General features: G+C 48.0%; 9 protein-coding genes across 9 annotated transcripts; 4 read left to right on the forward strand and 5 right to left on the reverse strand.

The window, feature by feature from the left end:
* Positions 1-47: 47 nt before the first annotated feature.
* On the reverse strand, positions 48-2,580 carry ASPWEDRAFT_45623 (uncharacterized protein). The gene is made up of 5 exons (XM_040836581.1): positions 2,340-2,580; positions 1,407-2,291; positions 981-1,362; positions 396-937; positions 48-351 (listed from the first exon to the last, which is right to left on the reverse strand). Exons 1-5 carry the CDS (start codon positions 2,505-2,507, stop codon positions 169-171), a joined length of 2,160 nt encoding a protein of 719 aa, XP_040685330.1. The 5' UTR covers positions 2,508-2,580; the 3' UTR covers positions 48-168.
* Positions 2,581-4,515: 1,935 nt separating this feature from the next.
* ASPWEDRAFT_45626 (uncharacterized protein) lies at positions 4,516-5,471 on the reverse strand. The gene is made up of 2 exons (XM_040836582.1): positions 4,621-5,471; positions 4,516-4,574 (listed from the first exon to the last, which is right to left on the reverse strand). The coding sequence occupies exon 1, from the start codon at positions 5,035-5,037 to the stop codon at positions 4,621-4,623; it is 417 nt and encodes a 138-aa protein (XP_040685331.1). The 5' UTR covers positions 5,038-5,471; the 3' UTR covers positions 4,516-4,574.
* A 607-nt stretch (positions 5,472-6,078) lies between these two features.
* ASPWEDRAFT_187504 (uncharacterized protein) lies at positions 6,079-6,468 on the forward strand (the record flags this gene model as incomplete). The annotated part of the gene is made up of 2 exons (XM_040832184.1): positions 6,079-6,247; positions 6,332-6,468. A coding segment is annotated over one exon (164 nt), but the record flags the coding sequence as incomplete, so codon positions are not given.
* On the forward strand, positions 6,379-6,637 carry ASPWEDRAFT_176718 (uncharacterized protein; the record flags this gene model as incomplete). Its single annotated transcript, XM_040831545.1, has 3 exons — positions 6,379-6,468; positions 6,516-6,557; positions 6,602-6,637. 3 exons carry the CDS (start codon positions 6,379-6,381, stop codon positions 6,635-6,637), a joined length of 168 nt encoding a protein of 55 aa, XP_040685333.1.
* On the reverse strand, positions 6,516-8,918 carry ASPWEDRAFT_45629 (multicopper oxidase). Its single transcript, XM_040836583.1, has 2 exons — positions 6,602-8,918; positions 6,516-6,557 (listed from the first exon to the last, which is right to left on the reverse strand). Exon 1 carries the CDS (start codon positions 8,453-8,455, stop codon positions 6,785-6,787), a length of 1,671 nt encoding a protein of 556 aa, XP_040685334.1. The 5' UTR covers positions 8,456-8,918; the 3' UTR covers positions 6,516-6,557; positions 6,602-6,784.
* A 750-nt stretch (positions 8,919-9,668) lies between these two features.
* Positions 9,669-11,498, forward strand: ASPWEDRAFT_54770 (uncharacterized protein; the record flags this gene model as incomplete). Its single annotated transcript, XM_040838103.1, has 12 exons — positions 9,669-9,770; positions 9,813-9,892; positions 9,934-10,015; positions 10,058-10,182; positions 10,227-10,386; positions 10,430-10,483; positions 10,530-10,581; positions 10,625-10,732; positions 10,777-10,867; positions 10,909-11,032; positions 11,073-11,164; positions 11,207-11,498. 12 exons carry the CDS (start codon positions 9,669-9,671, stop codon positions 11,496-11,498), a joined length of 1,362 nt encoding a protein of 453 aa, XP_040685335.1.
* Positions 11,499-11,509: 11 nt separating this feature from the next.
* ASPWEDRAFT_176721 (DUF3176 domain-containing protein) lies at positions 11,510-13,365 on the reverse strand (the record flags this gene model as incomplete). Its single annotated transcript, XM_040831546.1, has 3 exons — positions 11,510-12,306; positions 12,356-12,879; positions 12,923-13,365. The coding sequence occupies 3 exons, from the start codon at positions 13,363-13,365 to the stop codon at positions 11,510-11,512; spliced, it is 1,764 nt and encodes a 587-aa protein (XP_040685336.1).
* A 265-nt stretch (positions 13,366-13,630) lies between these two features.
* ASPWEDRAFT_32272 (CVNH domain-containing protein) lies at positions 13,631-14,055 on the reverse strand (the record flags this gene model as incomplete). The annotated part of the gene is made up of 2 exons (XM_040833640.1): positions 13,631-13,863; positions 13,911-14,055. The coding sequence occupies 2 exons, from the start codon at positions 14,053-14,055 to the stop codon at positions 13,631-13,633; spliced, it is 378 nt and encodes a 125-aa protein (XP_040685337.1).
* A 1,409-nt stretch (positions 14,056-15,464) lies between these two features.
* ASPWEDRAFT_95752 (WD40 repeat domain-containing protein) lies at positions 15,465-16,592 on the forward strand (the record flags this gene model as incomplete). The annotated part of the gene is made up of 2 exons (XM_040839609.1): positions 15,465-15,838; positions 16,133-16,592. Coding segments are annotated over 2 exons (834 nt in total), but the record flags the coding sequence as incomplete, so codon positions are not given.
* Between the last annotated feature and the right edge of the window lie 602 nt (positions 16,593-17,194).

A 17,194-nucleotide genomic window follows, 5' to 3' on the forward strand; every position in this document is an offset into this window, starting at 1 on the left:
AGGGCTCGTAATGATTTTCTACGAATGAGTCCAAGATTACGTGGTTACGGCGATGTTTATATCTCTGGTCACGTGTTTGACAACAACAAACGCAAATCCATTCTTGACGACCACAACGATATAGCCAACAGACCTCAGTGTCCAATAACGAATTCTAATTGCATCCTGTTATGAGACTGCCCTCTGATCCGAGGGCGGAACAACAGCCAGAATAGCAGCCACCGAGTATCGTGTGCCTACCGATGCCTCATTGCCATACGCAATCTGGTTAAACGCCATCTCTTCGTGCTTGGGCTCGTTGATCCAGGTGATGCCTGGCAGATAGTAGTTGGGCCATGCATCCCGTGCAGTCTATTCCTCGTTAGCCGACTACGAGTAGCAGTCATTCTACTTACCTCGTCAAGTTCTTCTTCTTGTCCACGATCGGTCGTTTCGAACTCTCGCAGCTTCGGGGCCACTCGGGATCCTTCAGTTCGATAGAAGCTGCCACTCTTCCGGGGCAGATCTTTCTCCTCTGCAAATTCAAACGTCTCCGTCATGCCTCGGACGCGGCGCACCATCAACAGCATCTTCCATCGCCGGTCAATGTCGGACATGTCGACCGATCCTTGGGGCATTATCTCCGAGTAGTTGATCTTGAGCTTCTCCCCCTTGGCAAGATAGTCCTTGAGACCATAGGCCTCATAATCACCATATGTACCCATGTAGAAACGACCGTTCTTATGGCTCACAGTCCCGCTTAGCCCCAACTGGGGGTTCGCAGAGCCGTATTTTCCATCATTCTCGAGGACGGGGAGAACATTGACCTCGATACCAAGGGACTTGAGCACCGAGTACAGCACCAGATCAGCGCCTTTGAGGCCTCGTGGAAGCTGTAGCTCTGCAACCTCGGATGTATGGGGATAGGCATGAGAGCAGTAGAATCCGAGAACACCGCCTATCAGGTTAGCAGTTGGACGGCGTAGAAGAGAGATACGAACCTTCTTTCATAAAGTTGGGATCCGTCAGCTGCTGCTTCATGAGGCTATACAGAGGCAGTGATCTGGGTACCACAATCGACGTGTCCGATGGGATGGCACCGCCCACTGGTGTCGTCACGTACAGGTTGTACGTGAGAGTGATGCGATGGCCTTCGGTAATGGTCTGGATCTCATGCTCGCAGTCACTGTAAAAGGCAGCCCATTGAATTACCAACTTGCTCTGGGAACTCCAGTCAAAGTCGACCTTCCGGCCGTTGTGCTGAATGATCAGATTGCCTCCTTGGAAGGAGCATGGCAGACAAACGACCAATGATCCAATCTGGTTTTCAGATCGTGGAGTGTCGACATGCTTGCGGAATAGCCCAGATGGGCCAGAGTAGACCTTCGATGATCAGCATCACTCAGTATAGCAAGGTATTCACGTACATTCAACTTGTATAGCTCAGCGCTGAGCTTCCTGAACTGCAACTTATTCTCCGTCTCAGTGCTGATGCTCGGAAGAAGAATCTGTTCAATGTTCTCGATAATTCCAAAGTCGGCCGGATGGAAGCTCGTCGCGAACTGAGTTGGATCAATCTTGCCTGCTTTCCGATACTTGGGGTCAACCACGTTCTCATCTCCTCGACCAAAACTCGCAGGATCGCAAGCTGCCACGAGCTGTTGCAGCACATCTGCACTGGACTCTTGCGTGGTACTATCCAGGGGCAGAACGACCTTTCGTGCTGTCGAGTTCTTCTCAGTCGCCCAGAAGATGCTCACTGGCGACGAGGTTTGAGAGACCACCTTCTGCCCAGCTTCAGCTTCGCCAATGCCGATTGTCCCGCCACAGGAGAACAACGCTGATGCCTTTTCACCCTCGATGGACTCTCTAAGACGACGACAAGTGTCATTGAATGCAGCCTGCCTCGCTGTGTCGGTGTGTTCTGCCGTCCCAGTTCGCTGACGGTATTGCTTCTCCATCAGTATGTCCAACAGAGACCGAGAGATCCTCTCTTCCGGGACCACTTTCTTTCTTCTAGACATGCGGTTGTACAAGGTCTGGTTGGCCCACGCCCTCCATCCCTCAGTAATTCTCTTCTTCAACTTCTGATTCTCGAGGATATCCATTCCATCATCCAGATACCCCGGCACCAGACGATGCAGGTTGGTTCGCAGCTCCGCCAAGGCACTATTCAACTTTTCAGCATCTTCCCCGGTAAACAAATTGAAGTCGGGATGGGAGCTGTAGCGCCAGAATTGATCGACTCGGGACGGTAAATCCTTGGGTAGGCATTCGAAAAACCAATCCACACAGGCATCGACTTTACATTTCTGCATCTGTCAGGTATTGTCTCTTGGTCTTGGATCACAGGAGAGTACCTCAATCATAAACCGGTTGACTTCATCTTCCAAAGCCTCCATGGTATGCTTGTAGTCCTCGATTGGCACCTCCCTGCTTCTGTACGTGCCGTCGTACTCCTCGTAGCTGGGGTCTGCAACTGCCAAGTCGTCCAGGGAAGTGTCTGGCATCGGGCTGTCTTCTTCCATGGCGCTTGATGCAATATGCTTGATTTGGAGATGTGACTTGGAAGGATAAATGAGAATGATGGTCAACAATTGGAAGCTGAGGGGAGAGGGTTTATATGAGACAGAGAAGAGCCAGAAAAGGTATATTGAGAATGTCACCTGACCGGGTGGTGCCTGGTGTTGCCTGTGTCCTACCTTCCTAATCGGGACATGAGCACATAGTGAGGTATGAGAGTATATGATGAAGGTAACATCATGATATATTTACTAGGTACAATTCAAGACAATAGAGCGTGTCATTATGCTGTGATGGAACATACTTCAGGCAGACACCATTCCTCATAGCTTTATGTTTCAAAAAACAGTGTTTTTTAGAAAACTGGTCTAACACGTACTGTTAAAATTTAAAAGAGACAGTCTTGCAATTTCACGGCAGGAAATGGTTCACAGATTCCTATAGATAATCACAGTTGAACTTTAGGCTTGATTTATCACACTCAACTCTTAAGAATGTATCACTAGTTCAACACGGCTGCTAAAGTATCCAGTAATAGTTTCAGTAAACAGGGCAGAGCTACAAAAGTTTGTCAGATTTGGTTATACACCAACACAAGGCATGCAGGACTCTTCCTAATCTGGAAAGAGTGACGTTACATAGATGTTTAGATACTATATATTGACAGCTAGCCTTGGAAGTCATGGATTTATAATAAATTTTTAACATACAAAGTAGCGCAAGCGATGCCCACTAAATTAGGGAAGATTTCTAATAAGTAAGTATAAATATAGCCACTATAACACTCACCTTAAACCAGATCCACGGATCTCACTAATACAACAAGAACCATCATGGGAAGCACACACACCGATGTCCCTCTCTCACGCAATACAATGTCTGCCGTGGCTGTCTACGGAGATACAGGAAACGTGAAAGACCGTATGAATGCCATCGACCAAGTCTCTCGTCTCAAGCGGTCCTTGGAACACCCAACGGAGCCGCTATTCAGGACTTTTACCCCCGTGGGATCTATCATCCAAGGCTCAGTCAGACTCTACCAATCTATGCTTCTAGGCATCGATCACCATGACTGTGAAGATCGTCAGTGATATGGGCATCTTTACTGTCCTGGCCATTGCTTCTTCTTCTGTCACCTCAAAGGAACTGGTTGCCCCAAGAATGCCGATCTGCAGTTTGTCGGTATGTATCCAATTCCTTACTGCGGTTATCATCATTGACAGAATAGACTATACCATGCGGTTCCTGGTCTCCCATGAGTTTGCCGACGCATCATATTTAGCACGCTGATGAAGGACATGAAGGCACTGTCAAGGCTGTATTAAAAGATGCTTAGGAAAGATACTCGTCATACTTACCTTATTGGACATAAAATGATGTTTATTCTATTTCATATGAAACAATTCCGCATTTGCATTATCTGATATTTATAACATCAAAACCAGGGCTAGCTGAACCAAAGAACATATCATGGATAGAGTTTGTCCAATCTCTCATGTAACATCAGGAAGCGGTGGATATTCTTCATAGTTATGTTGCTCCTTAAGATCCCAAAGGGGAATGAGCCAATGGTATCATAGACAGTCACAGCTGGGGATAATCCACAGAGCAAGGTTCTCCCTGGTTCATTCTATAATCTCTCTGGCTTTAGAGCATCCCTTGCGATAACATTGCAGAACCCCTTTGGGCCTTGCATGACTAAAAGCAAGGCACGGATACATCTTCAATGGATGTGATAGCAATGGCAGACTGTCCCAATAACAGGCCGGATGCATTTGACAGCATTTGATTATCACACATAGCATCCAGAAACGCAAATAGACGGTGCGCGCCATTAAACAGTAACATACAGCGACATGGGCATGACGGACAGCGCCATTATTTATTACAGTTGTATATTAGCTCTGATGGACTTTCTTTTGAATGCCATGTCTGCCATACCATCACGATCAGTTGGACGCCCTTTGAAGCGGTGACCGAAATTAATATAGAGAAAGTGAAATCGATAATAGTTCGTGGATTGAATTGATACCTAAATAATGGCCAAATGGCAGAGAAATCCATCATCATTCCTGGTTGACCAGTAAGCTAAATCCACATCTCAGATGGATTCAATACCTAAAGCTTTGCTTTGACATCCGAAAAACGATATACCACATCCTGAAAGGAACCAGTTGGAAAGACATAGAGCCACCTCAGCGGGACATCTCCAGTATTGACGATCCCATGCTCAGCATCGCCCGGAATGAATACCGTCGCTCCTTTGGTCACAGAGTGGATGCTACCATCAATGGTGACATCTCCGCTTCCCTCGAGGATGTGGTAAATCTCCGACTGGGTATGGCGATGGCGACAGAGATGGCCTGTTCCAGTTCGACAGACAGCGATACCGGCGCTGAGATTGGTCGATGGTGTTTGTGGGCTGGAGAGGAGCGTATGCCATGTCACGTCTCCATAGGCAGAGTCTGAAAAGTATTCTGCGGCATTTTTGATGGTATAATCAGGGTTGATGATGACTGCTTTGGATTTGGCCATTTTAAGATTGTTTAAGTGCCTGTTTACTCTGTGGGATTCTGTTTATTTATATTTGCCATGGAAATGATGTGCTAAAAGAGTAAAATATTCCATTGATCACGACATCTGGATTTCATTGCCTTTCTCGTGATGGTGTACTCATAGGAGGGGCTGATAGACATTCAAGTACTCACTCATATATTGCAACTCTGGGGAATACAAGTTTGAAAGGCAGGATATCTTGTCTCATTTAAATATTTCGAAGAAAGTCATGTTCTGGGAGATGGAGGGCCGATAAATCAAAAGCGGGGTAGTCATCTTGACTGTTGATGGAGCCAACATATGAATAAATACCGCATATGCATCTATTCTCTATAATGAGAGCCTTATAACCAGTAACAAGCAGAAAGCAATAACCAAGTACCAAGTATGCCCGTAGCATACATACAGCAGCCAGGTCGGATGTCGGACACCGGATATCGCATTGAATATCGCATTGGATATCGCATTGTTGCGTCTGGCTGCGGTCGGATCCGTGGATTATCTACAGAATGGCATGGATGGCTAGGCTTCAACAACACGACACAAACAGGAACTAGTGCTTACCTTCATTCCTGTCAGTATATTGCCATACTGTGGGGGACTCTCGGGGCACGAAAAAGGAAAGTGAGGGGCTGAGTGAATCCCTCCATTGTAAACAGGACCAATTATCGAGTAAGCCCACAGGCATCTGCCAACGTAGTTCTCAGGGTTATGATCCTTTGTCATAACATTTAATTAACTATCCAGACATATTGCTAATATGATTCATCCAACCATAGATGATAGGCCAGGCACCAGGCACAACCCCACACCGATTCAATCTGAGGTGAGATTTCCTGATCTGTATACAGCATCTCCACAACACCAATAACGCCCAGGCCCAACGACGAGGCTGAGCAGATCACCCGTTCCAATCGGCGTCTGTCAGATACCCGAACCGGCCGAATGTCCTGTCTGATTGGTTGGTATACCTGGTATATCAACCGATGCCCTGCTACTTGGCATCTCTGGGCAGGGACATGATGGCAGCATCGGCCAGCCTCCCACTGCTTGTAGTGCTTTTCTGCTGTTGGCAATGCATGGCATCTGTTGGCAGCCGGTATACCTTCCTCTTCTACTCGGATGGAGCGGACCAGTGCTTGGGTAGTATTGGAGCTGTACAGCGTTGTGATGAAGTCGGATGAACATGGTATGTGAAAGACATAAATAGGACATGGATGCCCGTCTAAATTCAATCATCATCATCATCCAGCTCATTATCTCAATCAAACAGTCTTTTTCTCCATCTTCCCTCTCAAAACATCCTCTTGATCCATCAAAATGCGTCTGTCTATCATCGCCCTCGCTGCCTTCCTCGGCATTGCCGCCGCCACTCCCATTGCTGCTCCTGCTGAGCTGACCAGAAGCGTGGTAAGAACCATCCTCATAACTGCAAAATATTTACTAAGACTGTTTAGCAAATCGATAACTGCATTGGTCTCTGCGGTGCCACCGGAAAGGTATGTTTTAGATAACATTGAGCTACTCATGCTAATAATGATAGTCCTTCTCGGAATGCGCAGACGAGTGTGGAAACTAAACGATGATACAATAATGGAAGGACTGTAAATTGGGAGGAATAACAATGTTTATATGTTAATTGCAATATAACTATCATCTATTCACTTTATTATTTTGTAAACAGCTTATATACACCACATCTATCACTTATCTATCACTCGTCCAATCAAGGTAGCAAAGGAACAGGCTGATTCTGCCCCGTCAGATCCATATAATTCTCTGCATTCCCCGCTGCATTCCCCTCCGTCTTGATGCCTGCTGCCTTGCACACCTCATACTGCTGGTCAGTCAGAGAAACACGTTCCTGAATCTGCAACGGCGCTTCGATCATCGTCATCGCCAGTCCCTGCATCAAGTGCCAGTCAACGTGGCAGTGGAAGAACCACACGCCGGGGTTGTCCGCCCGGAAGCGAAGAACCATGTATCCCTGCGCGGGGAGGACAAAGGTGTCTCTCCGTGCTGGAATAGCAGGGAAGGGAGTGTGGTTGGATGGGTTGTAGATCATACGATAGTCGGTGTCTTCATAGTCGAGAAAGTGTTTCCCATACGCTGGGAACCGGTTGATCATTTGGAAATTGTGACCGTGAAGATGGAACGGATGAGAACCGGTGTCGTTGTTGTTGACCACAATGTCGATGACTTGATTGTGTTCCAGCACAAAGGGATGCGTGTATTTGCCGTAGATATCAGCGTTGGTAGCCAACTCGCCTGAAGACAAAACGGTATACAGCGTCGGCACCTTGGGTTTGGTGTAGGAGATGTTGTCAAAGTAGGCGTACCCGTCGCCATTGATGGCTTCTTCCATGAGGACATTGACGGTGAGCACCTGGTCGGCTTCGGGGAGAAGGGGCATGCGGTCATAGGGAATGAGAGTCATATCGTCGAATGGATACAGCTCAGTCGAGTCATCAACTCTCATGATAGCCTGCGGATGGGCCGCACTGGCGTTGTACTCCAGCCAGTTCGTATGGTTGAGCTGCAGGTTGGCCGGGATGGAGTCGAGCGAATCGGAATCAGCAACAGTCACAATCGGAAAGTTCTTGGTGGTGGTGTTCTTTGTCGTGAGCAAGACGGAGTATCGCTGGGCAGGCGGGATGTACAGCAGCGATGCCTCTTTTGGCTCGGTATAAACACCGTCGATCTCGACGACCCGGAAGGTGTGGTCTTCGATGTAGAAATACTGCCCCATAAAGGCAGCAATGTTGACCAGACGCAGCAGATAGGTCTTGTTGGGCTGGACAGCGACGCTCGTGTTCTGAGTGTCGTTGACCAGGAAGGAGTCGGGAATAGGCTCATCTCCATCGGGGTTGGATGGCGCCAGGAAGGTGTGTCTGATATCCTCGGTCATGTTGTGGTACCAGTCGCTCATAGTCATTACCACCTCATCGTCGTACATGTTCTTGAAAGGCGACGTCTTGTCATGCACGATCAATGCCTGGCGTTGGCCATCGGGATAGCACCAGTCAGTGTGGCAGTGGTACCAGTATGTGCCATTCTGGTTGACGGTGAAGTTGTACGTATACGACGAGCCCGGAGTGATGGGGCACTGCGTCACCATCGACGGGCCGTCCATGTTGTTGGTGCCATTCTGGTAGAGACCATGAAAGTGGATCGACGAGTTCTTGTCCGGCAGACCATTGTGCAGGTTGACAATCAGGCGATCGCCCTTGTCGACCTCGATGATGGGCAGCGGCCATTGGTTGTTGATGCCGACGACTTTGCGCTCGTGGAGGCCATCCGGATTGGCGTTGACCCAGGTGAGGTTGAAGTCGTATGTGACGGTTTTGGCCAGGCAGAGCTGGAAGAGGACGGCAATGCCGATGAACAGCCGGAGCATGATGATGGTGATGATGATGGTTGAATATCGTCGGGGAGATGACGGTATTTATCATCCCTGAAGGATGGCTGATTGATAACAGAATTTGATCCGAATCAGTCCATCAGCAATCCGTGGGGTTATCATAATAGACCGCCGGTTTCGCGGCAACATCGGCACACACAGAGTTACGAAACAGCGTGTCGATCACCAGGTGGAATGCCCATCGTTGCCCGATTAGGCAGCTAGTGTGGCTTTATCGGAGGCTAAGCTTCGAGCCCAGGGGCAGTGGGGGTCGGATGTCGCTTACAGGGTTGGTCGATCATAATCTCAGTTGTTGGTGGGATGTTGTTTTTGTCGTCAGATGATGGCCGTTTTTTATTGATAATGCGTTTTATTGATCAGGTTTTGCTTAACACCTGTCAGATGGAATATTCCACTGTACATGCAAGTATATGCTGCAGCCTTATGGCGTACAGGAGCAACTCTATCCTCGACAAATTCAACATCAAGTTGGTATTCATTCAGCTGAGACTTTATCTCGAGATGGTCACACTCCATCCCTGGTCACCTGCATATTGTCTCACAGCATTCATCACTATCAGCAAATAGCATAAAAGACATTGATAATCGAGTGTTATGATTGAACAGCCCATGGTGGCTTCAAGACATGCATAGACTACCAGGTATGATCACCATGTGACTAATATTGCTTTTTATTCCTCACAAGGAAAACTACTAGGTTCAAGGATATTTCTTTTGGAAATGTGAAGGCTAAGTTATCTATAGTTAGAATATCTTGGTTACATATTTAAACTATTTGGTTCATTCATGTGGCGTAATCTTATTTTGTGGCTACACATAATGCCACTATATATCTTTGAGCAACATTGTACATCGCAACCATAGGTAGACTTGAATCATCATTCAATCATTAAATATCATCAATTTAATACGACTGAATTTCTGTTTATTCCACTCTCCTCATCAATTCAATTCTTCTTCTAGTACAGCCACCTTGATATCAACGTGAGCGGGGTTGTACAGCACGTCTTTATCATCCCTGCTGATGCCATCGTCGCACTATCTGCCATTATTTAACCTCGAATTTTTTCAAATGTCTTTTCATCACCAACAAGATGGCGCAGGTATCCAAAATTGCTCACAGTTCAGTGTCGCCTGTTGAGGAAATTGATCCAAAAGAGGAGAAATCACTGGTATGTCTTTACCCAACATGTCAACGCATCTGACAGAACAGGTATGGCGACTCGATGTTTTCTTCTTGACGATTGGATTCCTGGGATATGCGTTCAAGTATCTGGACCAGACCAACATTGTATGTTATTGATCCATTCATTATATAATGCTAATTATCCAGAGCAATGCATATGTATCCGGCATGGAAGATGATCTCCAACTATACGGGAATGAACTCAACTACTTTACCACTTTCTTCAAGTAGGTACACCTCTTACTGTATGTTCCTGCTAATAAAATAGTATTGGATATATGGTGATGCTGTATCCGTCATGCATCATCGTCTCCCATATCGGCCCATCCATCTGGCTTCCTGCATGCGAAGTGAGTCACCGATTGAACTGAATGAACATCGCTAATAAACAGGTCATCTGGGGCATTCTGACATGTTGTCTATCCACCGTCACCAAAGCTGAGCAGGTATATGGCCTTCGCTTTCTGATTGGATTCTTCGAGGGGGCAACCTGGCCTGGTTATTTTACCATCATCAGGTATGCATCTCATCATCATCATCATGATCCATCTAATCGTCTAGTCAATGGTATCTCCCCCATGAGATGGCTCTCCGGATGAGTCTGTATAACATCGCCCAGCCCGTCGGTGCCATGCTGTCGGGCGCCATGCAGGGTGCTTTGTCCACCAACCTCGAAGGCGCTCTCGGTCGCACGGGGTGGCGATGGGCTTTTATCATTAATGTACTTTCTATCTACCTATTGATGAATAGTGCTGACTATATAGGGCGTCTGTACAATCTTTGTCGCTCTGCTTGCCTTTGTGCTCTTACCTGGTTTTGTATGAATGCCTCTATATCGATGTATAGACGATGCTAACAAACCAGCCCGAACGACAAAACCCACTGTCCAAATTCTATCTCAAACCTCACCATATCAGTATGTCCGAATCCTTTATTTATACTTCATACTAATAATATAGAAACTGCAATCGCCCGTACTCAAAGAGTTGGCCGTAGCCCTCAAGTCGGCATTACTGTCAAAAGCTTTCTGCGATGTCTCAAATTCTGGCATTTATGGATGTTTTCGAGTAAGTAATTATATCATCATCTATCTATAATACTGACAATACAGTCGCATGGTCTATCGGCACGAATCAAACACCGTCGAACTATTTCAACCTCTGGCTCAAGTCGTTGAAAAACGCAGATGGAACGGCCAAATAGTAAGGCCCCCGCAACTGTATAGAAACTAGCTAATTGGCAGCTCTGTTGCGATGCTCAACTATCTCCCTATCGTCGGACAAGCCATCCAACTAGTGGCAGAGATTCTCTTCAGTGGTTTCAGTGACTACTTCGGCGTTCGATTGCCCTTCTTGCTCTTGCATTCGGTATGTTACCCTATCTGTGAAGACTATGCTAATATAGTAGACCATCAATATCACATCCCTCATCATCCTGATCATCCGTCCAACCAACCAACACGCCTACATGGCCGGATGGTATATGAACTATATTGGAGCGTACGTATCCCCGACCTATCTCTACCATATCTGACTCTCTAGTGTATCAACAATGCTCCTCTGCTCGTGGGCCGCTGCCCATCTCGAAAAGGAACCCCAAGTCCGGACAGTCCTCTTCGCTACTGGCACTCTATTCTCCTATCTATTCAGCGCCTTTCTTCCTATCGCTGCCTTTCCTGCCTCGGAAGCACCGCATTGGCGTATTGGGGCAAAGCTGTATCTTGGTCTTTCTGCGTTGGCTACGGTTCTCTTTGTCAGTATCTATTTTGCTTTTAGATGGGAGGATAGACGAAAGGGAAAGCAGCCCAGAACTGAAGAAGATAGAGGTGAATAATTATATAGATGTTAATGTACATCGTATGAATCCAACCGCCACGTATCAGTTCGATCGTCTCTGATGAGGCGTACTCGGACGCGATTCGTGAGATTCTCAACCTGCATTGGATCGCCTACTGCCCACATCCTCTCCTGCAGATTATGGTCGAGTCCTGAACAGAGGAGAGGTGCAGTCGATGACTTCCATATATCCACCTTGTGAATCTTACTCTGGACTGCAGTCATGACAAGAAAGATCATGGTGAAGAGAATCAGTAATACAGGAAGTGTAATCCATCCCCATCGAACGTGGATCTGCGTCTCGACTGTCCAGGATGTCCCTTGCGCTGGGGGTGCACCGTTTGAAGACTCATAGAAGCCAGTGGACGGGAGATATGCGGTTTGGTTTGCCTTTCGGACGTGGGTTGACATTCCCGCTGCAATCTGGGCGAAGAGGTCTGGGATCGGCGAGTCGAGGAGGGGTTGGAGGAATTCATTCCGGAATGAGGAGGTGCCTCTGGAGATGTATGCGCCATCCATGCAGGTGTAGGAGAAGGTGTTGTTGAATTGCAATCGGTTCATGAGCCAGTCGGAGAGCGTGAGGGAGGTGTCCCGGTGGACGACGTAGTTTGTTGCAGTCAGGTTGCCCTTCGCCGGGGGACTGAGCAGATAGTCTTGACTGTTGGACATGATGGTCGTGTTGTGATATGAGTCTATCAATGTCTCGTTGACCTTGTTGTCTTTCATGCTGGATGAGTATGTGTTGACGCACCAGAAGAGCGAACACTGGGTGGCAGAAGCATTCGTCGGGGGATCCACGGGAGGAGCTGTGATGGCAGAAGTTCAAGAGAGAGCTATCGCCAAAGTTATCAGTACCAGGAAGAACAGGCTGGCCGAACGTTTGCATGCTGGAATAGTAGTTGGTTTCGGTCGATATGAAGTCGTTTTTTGGCAGGTCCAGTTTGAGGACTTCGGATGTATAATTCAGCTGCAGTCCATTTGGCAGTTGATAACTATATTCCGTGCCAGAGCCACAGGCCACGCTGCCTTGGACCAGAGACAGCATATGCGAGACATCGCTGCATTTTGAGCAGATGGCCAGAGAGCGAAACGGGGGAATGTCGCAGTTGCCCGTCGGACAGTCGGGAGAGACGGTCGTTGCGGATGCATTCGAGTTGCTCTGCGAGTTGAGAAAGAGACTGCCGTAGATGGAGGCCATCATGTCTCTGGAGGGCAGTTCGTCTGCCGTGACTCCATCCTTGCCGTATGATTCTGTCCGGACCGCAGAGGCAGCAATATCAGAATCCACGCGGTTGTTGACGACAGCGACCGTCTGCTGCACAAAGGGACCAACGCCAATGGCCATGATGGTGATGAGGGCACCGATCGTGGCAGATCTCCTGCTGATATTAGACAATATCATTATAAAGGAGAGAAACGCACCTCATTTTCGATCTCCATAAAAAAGCAGTACAGCCCAAAGCCCCCCGACTGGCCCAGTCATACGAATTCATCTCGCCCAACGGTCGCTCGCCCGAGCTGAAATGAATCCACTTGGACTGGCTCAAACAGGTGGCCACAGCACCGACCATGCAGGCTGTCAGGATCTGCGAGATCCACGAGAGAACGGAGTTGATGGTGATGCCATACGGCCAGTTGGGGATGGCCTTGTGGTCGTATACAAACAACACGCCAATCAGGGCAAACAAGGCCATGACACTGATCAGACAGGAGACAATCTGCCAGACCCAGTAGTCATTGACTTTGCTGGCAAATGACTTGACGGTGTGCCTCTGGACGTCTTCATCCGTCGACGGGACCACGGAGAATCCGTCATTTGCACTCACGTTGACGGGCGGACTTTTTTTTACTCGCAGGGAAGACATTTGCATTGCTAATTGAGAAGACAAATTGAATGATTTACAGGAAGAAGAAAACTCCTGAATAAGAATGTGTGAAGTCTTGTTTTTGGCCCCATGGATATGCATGCATCAGATTGGCTGAGGGTCTTGGAAGAATTATTATGCAATCATAAGTGTTATTCAATGTATTTAATATCGATATTGATACCCGTGATATATTGATATAATTGATAGTTGAATTATCTAGCTGATCATCTCATCGTCGCTGGGTATGTCTTTCGTCGGAGGATTATAACGGAAGGCGACTTCCATCCCACCATTCCAGTTCACCATTGTGATTCTTGATCAGCCGAGACAGGTCAATTGCCTGCCAGTTCGGCCCATCGCCTGTGGCATTGAGCATGTTATTGTCGTCGCGAGGCAAAATGGCAACCAGCCAGGGGGCGCCATTGTGCGTCTGGAGCTGAGGGAAAATGCATCGCTTGGAGAAGTCTTTGCAGCCTCGTTTGGTGGAAAAGACGCCTAGATGGTCAGTATAGATGTGGCAGAGCTTGAAGATGGATGCTCACCGTTATCGTTTCCAATTCTCGAATCCAGGAGAATCCATGCGGTCAACCATCCCCCATTGTGGGTTTCGGCAAGGCAGTGAAGTCGAGTGAGCTGGTTTTCCACGACCTCCAGGCGGATGTTTTGACAGTTTTTGTGGAAAGACATTGTGAGAATGATGGAATGGATGGTTGGTGTGGATGTTGATGGGAATGAAGGATGCTTCGAGGGGTTTATATGTCTGATCAAGTCCGATTAAATTTCTGATTGACGTCTTGTTCAGCTGAACTCGATTGTGGCTGCAGAAGGCATATAATAGGCCTGTAAGTAAAATGAAGCATGATGATCGTCTTGATCTGCCATTTCCATTGGCTGCTGCCACACCATCGTGGATCGTTCATCTCTGACGAACGACACAGCCACAGCCACCATGAACGCTTCGTCTGTTGCTGCCTTATGATAGGCCCATTCTGTGGCTCGGCAGGCAGCAGTTGACACTGACATTTCCGACGAGTCAATAGTGTGTTTATCTTTACTCGATTGGGGTCCGACATGACATCACTCTCTGCCATGTCAACTGTAAATGGCCGAAGATGAAGATACAGCCCAGTGGATCGATCATGCCCGATGTTGATCGCCATCTAGTCACCTTTCCTTCAGCTCGATTTCTGCATAAATACCCACTTGTCTTCATCTATTCTCTCTTATTTTCATTCTCTCTTTTATACCTCTTCATATTCATCATGGAACTCATCAACCTCACCGCATCCGTCGACGCTCTGTGTAACCAATACACAAGCAATGACGACAACACCAAGCGAGACATTTACCGAGTCGCAAGCCAGGTCTATCGGCTAAGAGAAGTCTTGGAAAAGGACGATCTGTTGGTTGAAATCCACGGATCCCAGATCTCAGACAAGACGACCCATGATATCAAGGCCCTGCTGGTTCCTCTGCAGGACACATTAGAAAATGCCAAAGGGGAGCTGAGCATAACGAAATACGGACCTCGATCGTTTACCTGGCCGATTGAGAAGGAGGATTCCAAGGTTCTCGTTGCCAAGGTGGATGGACTGAGTGAAGCTGTTCTCCAAGATTACAAGAAGTGCGTGAAGACTGCGTGTTAAACGAGTATGCTAACATGTCCAGTGCAATCATGGAACGGATGACTCTGCGGAGTCAGAATCTGATCAAAGAAGAACAAGACGAACCGTTGGACAGTCAGGTTACCTTCGATCACTGTCTGTCTGTCATGTCGTCTCTGAAACAGGACATCTGTGATCTTGGTAGACCAGATGCACTGGCTGAGGATGTCAAACATGAAAGCATAGAAAAGGCAATTCCACATGATCTGCAATATGCTTGTCGTCGCTGGATCGACCATCTACTGGCAGAGATGAATGATGCCTCTCTTGACAAGACGGAAGACTTCCTCACGAAGCATGTGCTGCATTGGTTTGAAGCGATGAGTCTTCTGGGATCGACCTCCAAGTGCATCGTCTCTCTCAAACAGCTGCACTCGACTGTGTCGGTAAGTTGGTCGACATTATCATCTTCAATTCTAACGTATCCAGACGAATAACTCTCATCCAACACTGTGCACCCTTCTTTATGACTCCTGGCGCTTCATCCTCAGAAACCACTCCACCATCCGGACTGCACCGCTGCAAACGTACTCGGCGCTGATCTTCAGCCCACAGAATAGCATCCTCCGCAAGTCTCACAACCTTCCATCTTGGCTCTCTCCCACAGACTCCATCAATGCCGACTGGGATCCAGCTCTTCTGTCCATTCAAGCCCATCGCCGACACATCTCCTCGACTGCATTCTCCCCAGACGGAAAATGGATTGCATCTGCTTCCTACGATCAAACGGTCAAGGTCTGGAATGCAAACACCGGTACCCTGTACAGAACCCTCGAAGGTCCTGACTTTCTCATGGGCGAGGTTCTGTTTTTAGATACCCGTCGAGTCGCCTGCAAAGGCGCAATAACGTATGAATACTGTGTTTGGGATCTCGAGAATGGCATGCCGCTGGCTATAGGGCCCAGCAGGGAGGAGGAGGAAATGTTCAAGAGAAGGCATCCAGTCACGTCGCCAGATGGAAGGCTCGCTCTCCAGCATCTTTCTTATTATGTCCAATTTATTGGTCCTGTAGAAGGGCCCGTGAATGCGTTTTTCCTGAAGGATGCCCAGACCGGGGACATACTCAGTACCCTCCGACACGGCGGGGAATCGGATGCCAGCGCATTCTCGCCGGACAACAAGCTCCTCGTGAGTGATGGGTCGAAGGGTAATGTTCATCTGTGGGATGTGACAGTTCCCAACTCGGAGAGAACATACGAATCTCATTCAGACCACGTCTTCCATCTTGCATCTTCTGCAAACTGTGAACTGGTTGCATCTGCCTCAAAGGACAAGACTGTCCGACTGTGGGATCCAGTCACCAAACGTACTCGACATGTCCTCCGCGCTGACGACATGAAGGCCGTCTGGATCGTCGAGTTCTCGCCTGATGGAAAGTCACTCGCCACGGGATCAGAAGATTCGACCGTTCGCCTGTGGGATACAGCAACGGGAAACCTCATCCGAACATTCGACGGCCATTCCAGGGGCCTGTGGGCATTGGCCTTTTCAGATGATGGATCCCGGCTGGTATCTGGCTCGATTGACAGTACTGTCGTTGTATGGAATGTGGCGACTGGCGACCAGATTGAGCAGTCTGAAAGCGAAACTGTCAAGGACGATATCCATGGAAATCCCAACGTGGGCTACAATGAAAATTTCGAAGCGGTGATCACGGCCGGTGTCTTGTTCGATGGCACCACCAGCTATGCTCTCTGTCGCCATCATCGGATGAGGCTTTTGAATCGACAAGACTGGAAGGAATCCAAGACGATCCAATTTTCCGGTGGCAGGGTTTGGTCCCGAGTCGATCACGAAAAACGGACAGTATTGTCGAGACAGGGTGTCTTGCAGTACCAGGCTCCACCTGCTCTGAATACACTGTCGGATCTCAAGTTGGATGATGGCTGGGTGTCGTGGAAGGGTACGCGGATGTTGAAGCTGCCAGAAGGCAACGTCCCGAGTGGTGTTGCTGCAAAGGACAATGTGTTGGTCATGGGCTATGAGGATGGGGAAGTCCGATTCATCACGATCAAGCCAGAGGTTGCTATCTGAATTACCAGTTTAATGCTCCGTGATGTTACTGTGTGATGGGGTTACGCTATCCAGCATGACTCCTATTATGCATAAGCTATTCCAAAACGCTGCTGCCTAGCCCCGCAGTCCCATGAGTGTTAGAGGAA

The sequence above is a fragment of the Aspergillus wentii genome (genome assembly GCF_001890725.1).
Source record: "Aspergillus wentii DTO 134E9 unplaced genomic scaffold ASPWEscaffold_8, whole genome shotgun sequence".
In the NCBI taxonomy this organism is placed as follows: Eukaryota; Fungi; Ascomycota; class Eurotiomycetes; order Eurotiales; family Aspergillaceae; genus Aspergillus; species Aspergillus wentii.

Bases quoted from the DNA above. Each gene is read 5' to 3' on its own strand.
- ASPWEDRAFT_45623 (XM_040836581.1), bottom strand. From the start codon at position 2,507: ATGGAAGAAGACAGCCCGATGCCAGACACTTCCCTGGACGACTTGGCA. The intron at 2,292-2,339 runs GTACTCTCCTGT...TGACAGATGCAG, and splicing joins TCAACCGGTTTATGATTGAG to AAATGTAAAGTCGATGCCTG. The intron at 352-395 runs GTAAGTAGAATG...AACGAGGAATAG, and splicing joins AAGAAGAAGAACTTGACGAG to ACTGCACGGGATGCATGGCC.
- ASPWEDRAFT_45626 (XM_040836582.1), bottom strand. From the start codon at position 5,037: ATGGCCAAATCCAAAGCAGTCATCATCAACCCTGATTATACCATCAAA.
- ASPWEDRAFT_45629 (XM_040836583.1), bottom strand. From the start codon at position 8,455: ATGCTCCGGCTGTTCATCGGCATTGCCGTCCTCTTCCAGCTCTGCCTG.